The sequence below is a fragment of the Vitis vinifera genome, chromosome 9, assembly GCF_030704535.1.
Source record: "Vitis vinifera cultivar Pinot Noir 40024 chromosome 9, ASM3070453v1".
Classification (NCBI taxonomy): domain Eukaryota; kingdom Viridiplantae; phylum Streptophyta; class Magnoliopsida; order Vitales; family Vitaceae; genus Vitis; species Vitis vinifera.
The window spans coordinates 962,501-971,384 of NC_081813.1; the positions used below are offsets into that span (position 1 = coordinate 962,501).

General features: G+C 30.0%; 1 protein-coding gene across 1 annotated transcript; it reads right to left on the reverse strand.

Annotated features, from left to right (window-relative positions):
• Positions 1 to 6,287: 6,287 nt before the first annotated feature.
• Positions 6,288 to 8,492, reverse strand: LOC100246334 (uncharacterized). The gene has a single exon (XM_010656577.1). The coding sequence runs from the start codon at positions 8,490 to 8,492 to the stop codon at positions 6,288 to 6,290; it is 2,205 nt and encodes a 734-aa protein (XP_010654879.1).
• Positions 8,493 to 8,884: the final 392 nt, after the last annotated feature.

An 8,884-nucleotide genomic window follows, 5' to 3' on the forward strand; every position in this document is an offset into this window, starting at 1 on the left:
AATTCCAAAGTAAGAGAAAAAAATAATAGATTGTTTATCTTATATTAAATTTAGTATGTTGTTTATATATTAAATTTAGTAAATAAAATTAATTAATTTTATAATATATATTTTTAATAATTGTATTATTGTATAAATAGAATAAATAATGAAAAGGTGGATTTTTGAAGGGTTTTTTTTTTTTTTTTTGAAGTGAGAATTTCTCACTTTTAAAAGTATGGAAATTGTCTCTTGAAGAGACGATTTCCCACTTCTCACTTTTGTGTGGAAATCGTCTCTTCACTTGGTTTTTTTTTTTTTCCCTTTTAAGTGAGAATTTCTCTCATATATATTTTTTTATGTAGAAATCATTTCTTTAAGAGACAATTTCTCACTTTGTTTAATTTTTTTTTTTAAATTGTCTCTTAAAGAGACGATTTATCACTTCTTAAATTTTTTATTTTTTATTTTTTTTCAAAATCGTCATTTGAAGAGACAATTTTTCACTTACAAGTTATTTTCTCTTTTCTCTCTGATAAAACTACGATAGATTTGAAATTATTTTTTAAAACTACTGTAATCTTATAAAAAAAAATCCCATACTCTTTTACTTTGGGGGTACATGCCCACTTTGATTCCAAAATTGAAAGGTTCATACCCACTTTTTCTGAAAAAAAAGAAAAAAAAGAAAAAAACCTTTTTACTAGTAAAAGTGACATAATGATGAGAGAAACGTGTGTATATCAATAATTCCAATCGCGGATTCCATTTTCAATTTTGTTGAGTCATCAATCAAGTTTCTTTAATTAAATAAATTCGAATCAATAATTCCTCCTTCACGTTTGTTGGATTCATCAATGAAGTTTCTAGCAGTGGAGGCCAGCAGTGATCCTTTCAGTTACATCACTGCTATTACAGCAGTGATGTAATAATAGCAGTGATGTAATTAAATTTATCACTTCTTAAATTTTTAATTTTTAATTTTTTGAAAATTGTCTTTTGAAGAGACAATTTTTTACTTACAAGTTATTTTTTCTTTCCTATCTAGATAAAATTACGATAAATTTGAAATTATTTTTTAAAATTACTGTAATTTTATAAAAAAAAATCCAACACTCTTTACTTTGGGGTACATGCCCACTTTGATTCCAAAATTGAAAGGTTCATACCCACTGATTCCAAAAAAAAATCCCACACTCTTTACTTTTTCTGAAAAAAAGAAAAAGAAAAAAAGAAAAACCCTTTTACGAGTAAAAGTGACGTAATGATGAGAGAAACGTGTGTATATCAATAATTCCAATCTCGGATTCCATTTTCAATTTTGTTGAGTCATCAATCAAGTTTCTTTAATTAAATAAATTCGAATCAATAATTCCTCCTTCACGTTTGTTGGATTCATCGAAGTTTCTAGCAGTGGAGGCCAGCAGTGATCCTTTCAGTTACATCACTGCTATTACAGCAGTGATGTAATAGCAGTGATGTAATTAGTGATGTAATTCATCAATGAAGTTTCTAGAAGTTTCTAGCAGTGTAAATATAAACAGGTTTCACATTTGATAGCATTCAAATACTAATGAAATAAAACATTTTAGTACTTGATATATATAAAGGCTGCAATCCTCAAGCAACAAACATGTTTTTATAATTGGATCCTTCAATTGAACTAGAAATATTAAGGATCATGATTCATTGGTTAGTGTATTCGGGGTTCAACCGTGGTCGCTCATCATGATGTGATATTAGGATGATATTATAAATATATAATTTATATATTATTAAAATTTAAAACAATTATAAATAATTAATATATTAATAATATTTGATTTTAAAAAAAACTTTAATATTATTAAATTAAATCATGAAAAAGATAAATATAGATATATTAATATTTTCAATTTTTATCTTATAAAACATTTATAATTTTAAAGTGTAAAGATATATTTAAGATGGAAGAAATATATATATTTATAATACAATCAAGTATGAGAAAACCATTTTTCTTAATATTTTTTTTCCTTAATATTTTATGAGAACCAAACATAGTATTTATATAGAAGCTTTAAAAGAAGTGAAATGAATTTGAAGTAATATCTAATAATAATTTATTAACTTTGAATCAAATTTTTATTTTCTTTTCACTTTATCTTTTTTATTTATTTTAAAATATTAAAAATATAAATTTATTCAAAATTTGCTAAAATATAATAATAATAACGAGGTTCTAATATTTTATAAGTTAAAATTAATTTGACAAGATAAATTATTAATATAATTTTTAATTATTTAAATAAATTAATGTTAATATAAAAAGTTATTACCACATATTTGGAAATAAAATATTTTATATAAATCAATTTAATTTTTTTTATTTAAAATATAATAAAACATGTTTTAATAAAAGTATTTTTAATTTTTAAAATAAATAAATATAAATATATTAAAGGAATTTAAGCTAACTTTTTATAAAAATTTGATAAATATTATCTTTAATTATACTTATGTAAATTATACTTATAAAATAATTTTAATATGTGTATTCTTACTTATTTTAGCATTTTTTTTCTTTTTAAGTTTTCTAAATATTTTCATGAATTTTGAATTATTTTTATTTGATTCATATTTTTGTCAAAATATCCATCGATCTTGTTTGATTTTTTTTATATATTATAAGCCTTTGTGGCTGTTATTGCTTATAGCCAATTGACTTGGGAAAGTGTGTTATGAACCTTGATGTTGGTAATGATTTTAAAAAGCGTTTGTAATATAAAAAATATTTTTTTTAAAAATAATAATTAGGTGTTTATCATAATTTAGGAAACATTTTTAACAACTTGAAAATCACTTATAGTACGTATTAAAAAATCACTAATAATATTTTATAAAGAAATATTTAATAGTGATTCTTCTAAAAACACTTTCAAATAAAACACTCTCACTAAAATTTTTTAAATAGAAACATTGTCAAACACATTTTAAAGCATTAGAATGAATGCGGAGAAGGCAATCTTTGAGATAAGTGTGTCTAAGCATTAGGATGGTAAATCCGAGATTAAAGTAATATCAAATATCATAAAAAAAAGTTATCTTCTTTTATTGATATTAATCGATGTATTCAACTATCATGATGAAAATCTTAAATCCGACAATAAAATAGGTCTTGAATGAGAAGTAAGCATTATGTACACATTTTGGAATGAGGAATAGTTGTACATGTTTCATTTACGAAGACTATAGAAATGCTTTTTTTTTTTTTTGAAATACCATGCCTTTAAAATATTTAATTATTGAAATTTTGAAAATCAATGTCAATAATTGTATTTTAACTACCTAGCTACAATCTAAAAATTAAATTGAGGTATTAACTCCACTATATAATAGAATGACCATAGCTCGAATAAACATTAATTAAACATGATAAAACTATATACTAAATGGACATTGCTGGTTTTGGACAATGTGAAACCAGTGTGCACCCAAGACTCTAAGATATAGTATCTAATCAGATGAAAAGTTCAAGTATTCTTTTGAAAAGTTTAGGTATTTTTTATATTGTATTTCATTATGCTTGGTTCAGGAATGTATTAAGAAAATTTATTTTTTCATATTAGGATAATTTCATTTATCTCTCTTAAAGTTTTGACTAAATATATATAACTTTTATTGATTTGAAATTTCATCAAATATTTTTCATATATTTTATATTTACTATTTTCATTCACCTCTCATTTCATCCAAAATATGAAAGGTGTTTGGTAAAATTTCAAACCAATAGAAGTCAAGTGTATTTGATCAAATTCGAGGAGAGATAAGTGAAATTAATCTTTAATGTTTGGTTTTATCATAAAAAAATAAAAACATATATAATTAAAATTAATTAAACATAAAAGGTATATTTAATGTGGAATAAAGAGGTAAAGAGCTAGAATAAACAAGAAATATACTATGCATATCATACAACTTTGTAGAGAGAGATGTATGAATTGACACCTAAAAAAATAGTACTTTGTATCTATCTTGCAAATGTAGTTTATAAGTATCCTATATGCAATATAATTCGTTGAGTCAAATACAAAAACATGAGTATTTGAAATATTAAGGATGGCCAAGGATTGGTTTTACTTCACCATCTAATATTTGGAATTGCTCACTTAAACCAAGATGTGCAATAAAAAGGCAGACATGAGTGAGCAGCTCTCCACCTCGCCTAAGTCGATGGCCGTGTTGAACCCATTCATAATGAGTAGCCCCATAGAATAACATCTTCATCCACACATGACTTATCATCACCCATTTCTCTTCTATCCCTGTCATTTCCGGTGATTCTAATATTTTGGCAAACCTACATGCCTCAAATAACACCGACTTGCTTTTATCTCCTTTCACATCTCTAGGTGGCGGTTGCTTATCAACTTTAAGCAATGTTGTGCAAGTTTCATCTCTATTAGATATGACCTCCCTTTTTTTGCTGAAAAGCTTTTATCTTCTTTTTTGGCAGGCCACTTATTAAACAAAATTTCATGAGAAGCTTGAGATTACCAAAATCAAAATCAAAATCAAAATCAAAATTTCTCATAAAGTAGTGTAGGGGATCCATGGACAAAAGATCTTTTGAAAGGATTATACTAGAAACTATAGCTTAAATTCTATAAAAATAGGGGAAAAAAATAAACCATCTCTTTTTCATTTTCCTTTCAATCTCTTTTTCGTCGCCATTAATCAAATTTTTGTCAATAATTGGCAACAGTGCTTCTCAAATTATTCAACTATGGAAACTTACAAGAGTAAGAGTAATAGTGTAGAACTGTTTGATCATTGACCAAAGAGGAAAATAAGAGAGGGTGTGAAACACCATTAAAATAACGAAATGGGGGGTGATGGTTTTTTGGAAGAGACGATGGAGAGCATATTGAAGTTGGTGGGGGTGGTGTGAATTTGGAAGATGTGATGTTGGTATTAAGGTTTTTTTTAAAGCCTATAAGAGAGTAGAAACATGGGTTTCTTAGTTTTTCTTTGGGGTATTAACTTACTCATTTCTATATGTCATCGTGATTGAGATCTGCCAAGCTTGATTGGAGATAGTGAAGGGCGGCTTTCAAAGTTGAGTCTCGAATTTTCAAGAGAACGACAATCTGCTTCATCGATTAAATATTTATGCTTTTGTCACTTGTCAGCTTCCTTCCCCTGTTTTCTTGGAGTTTTCTCCTTCCTCTGTTTTGCTTGCATTTCATTTTTTAGGCAGTTACAGCCATCCGGTAACTACAATAACATTTACACCCACTTTCTCATTTAAAAAATTAAATCTTAAAATTTTGTATGCAATTTAGATGAGAAATAATTTATCATATATTAATAAAAGTGTCATTAAAAAAGATTGAATATGACTAAGATAAGTTGTTTTTTTGTCCTCATTTTGTTCTCTTATTTTTAAGTAAATTTAGAATTTATTTAATGAATTCTTACTAAATAAAATAAATTAAATATTATAAAAATCACTCGGTTTGATAAGTAAATGAATTTAAAATATATTCACAAAATTCCAAAATCAAAACCGAGATTTAGCTACATAATGTCGTACCTCATCCAATTCTCAATAAAATTATAATAAAAAAAATTGTATTATAAGTGAATTTATTACAAAATTTCCAATTTGGCTCCTTATAATACAATAAAATAAAAAGAAATCAGCTATAATCAATTTTAGTGAAATTTCTCTAATTAAAACTTTAGAGTATAATTCAAATGCATCTAAATATCCATTAGAGTTAATAGTTTTAATTAATTTTGAAAAATCAAATGTTAGGTGGTGATGTTTTTCCCTAAATTAAAAATCCAAAAATTAAAGAATTAATCTGAATATTTCAACATTGGATTCAATTACAAATTCATAAATTTTAAAATGTATCACATAAAAACCACTAAGTAATTAATACAACTTAATCTATAAAATTTTCAACACTTTGTTAGTACTCAAACATAATTATTATAAACGTTTGTTATTATATTGAATCTTGTTATTTTGAAGCATTTAGAAATATGTTAAATTATTTTTTTTGTGCCCAGCCCCCTCTTTCCTTCTAGGCGAGACGAAGGTTCCATCCTCAGCGCATTTTACGGACCTAATCTGTTTTTAGAAACTCTTTATTTAAAAATAAATAAATAAAGCCTAAATTTCCAATTCAGTGATCGGGCTTACCGTGCTAGAGGGAACATAAGGCCTAGGAAGTGTGGGCCATAGAATTGGGCCTCCTTTCTATATTCTTATTTTAGCATTTCTTTACCCCTCTTGAATTCCATCCCACATCGAGCAGTCACGAAAGAAATGAGATGTTCAAATTACAAGCTTCCTCGTGATCAAGGCGTGGCATCAGAATCAGCGGGCGGACCCTTATGATCCTTTTCTCAATATTGCACGCACAATTCGGGCATGTAAGTGGTGGTATATCATTTTCACCTTCCAATATTTGGAATTGCTCGCTTAAACGACTACGAATTTCATTTTCTCCTTCCAATATTTGGAATTGCTCGCTTAAACCGAGGTGGGACATAAGAAGGCAGACATGAGTGAGTAGCTCCCCGCCTCGCCGGAGCTGCTGACCGTGTTGAATCCATCCACAATGACTGGCAGCATAGCACAACATCTCCACCCACACCTCACTCACCATCTTCCATTTCTCTCCCATCTCCATTTCCAGTGATTTCAACTTTTTGGCAAGCCCACATGCCTCGAATAACACCGACTTGCTTTTATCTCCTTTCACTTTTATTGGCTCAACTTCCGTGTCAACTTCAAGCAGCAATCTGCAAGCTTCTTCATTTCTGTTAGATATGGACTCCCTTCTTTGCTGGAAGAATCTTTTAGCCTCTGAACAAGTGTCTCGGAACCTAAACTCCCCTATCCCTTTTGGCAGCATAAATGGACACATGACTAGTAGATACAGCATATACTCAGACAAGCATTTGCTTATTTCGCATCTTGACTTGAGATTGGTATCTGGGGATTTGTCGACATCACAAGGATAACAGAGATCTGTAGCGATATGCCAGAGGAGGATGCTGTGATCAAATTCCACATCAATTATACTCCAACGAAGTGTTTCAAAAAACCCTTTTTTTCTAGTCACATAATCACCTGTGTGTTTGAGTAGCTGCCTGCGATCCCCGGCATCATTTGTCACCTCTAGGAGCCAGCAGAAGATGGGTTCCTTCATGTCATCCACCTTCTCCCAAGTCATGTACCAGTACTTCTCTAAGAATTTGTTCATGTCAAAAAACCTGGGAACCTGATTGAACTTGGTTTTGTCTTCGAGGCAAGAATCAATTAAATTGTTCTGTGCCATGTGTCTAGACCATCTCTTGTCACTAGTTAGAACTGATCTAAAAAAGGTAATGGCTCGGTAAATGGAATCAGCCAGGGGGTTCTTCTTGCTGCTCAACCAGACGATGCTCCAGTCGGACAAAATCAGCTTAATGAGAGCATAAACCTCAAGAAAAATAGCTCCAAAGAGTAATAAGTAAGTAATGTTGATGTCAATGTTTGAGAACTCATGCCTATCGATGAAGAAGCAGAAGGCCGCTAAGGTAGAAATAGTGGACAAGAAGCTGGCAATGCGGAGAAGAATGCCTAGTAGAGAATAAACCACTGTTGCCTTGGTGTAGAGCACATCATACATAAAACTAAGCTCCATCTCTACCACTTTGAAGGCATCTTCGAATGACAATTCCTTGATGAAGCGCTCACTGGTTTTTTGGTCATCCAAGCTGAGGATGAGGTCTGCATATAGATGCTTGAATTGGTTCTCGAATAAGAAGTAAGCTTTATCAATATATTTTCCACCCGGAATAGTAATGTCATCACCAGCGGTAGATTGAAGTGGCTTTTCACCAATATTTTTATTCCTGGTTCTAGCAACGTCCATTTTGTCTTTCAATGAACCATATTCCTTCATGAACTCAGCATAATCAGGTCCAGGATCAGGAACTGGAAGCAAAGAATCTCTAAAGTGATTCTTGCTTGCAGACCTCAGAACGCAGGTCCTCTCTCCATACTTGATAATTCCAGCCACAAACATCGGAATGGATAGAAATGTGAGTGGAGTTCCTGCCCATGACCTCAGAAACACGTAGAAAGCCACTCCAACTTGGACAACTAGTCCAAGCAAGTGCCTTAACCACAACTCATTATCTTCTAAGGAGTAAGCTGTGATAGTGTCCGGACCACCAAGGTGCAAGAGAAGGAATGGCGCCCAAAATGCCATGAGGGTATAGTTTGGATCCAGAAGTTTCCCTTCCGAATCTCCTTGGCTGTTTGAGAGGGTACCGAGGGATACTGTCGCCACCCAGTCTGCGGACAAGTAGGCCGACCAAATCAGGATTCTGAACCAAGGTGTGACTCTGTACTTTCGTCGGTTGCTAAAGATGATTAGGACGATTTGTAGGAAAAGGCTGAGTAGAACCATCAAGCGTAGGTCCCATTCATTCCAAAGTTTCCGCACACTTTCTGGGAATATCTGCATTGCTCTCGCGCGTGTTCTCTGTAAAAAGATCAAACTGAAAACAACTAAACATTAAAAAATATTAGAGCCAAAAATGAAGAATAAAAGAATAAATTTGTAAAATAAAACTCTTAAATTCATACCAATCATTTTCACTTTTATTCATTTGCCACTTGTAACTTTCCAACATTTATAACTCAACATTAAAGTTTAGCACTTAATTTTTAATCTTCAATTTTATTAAACACCTTATAAATAGCTTCACTTTTCACTTAAAATTAGAAAGATAGGTTGTTTCACCATTTTTTTCTACTTTTTTTTTATAAACTATTTTTAAATTAAAGAATAAAAAAATAATTTTTAAAAATTTTATTAAAAGAAATAAGGGTGTTTGACAAGTTTTTAAAAAACAA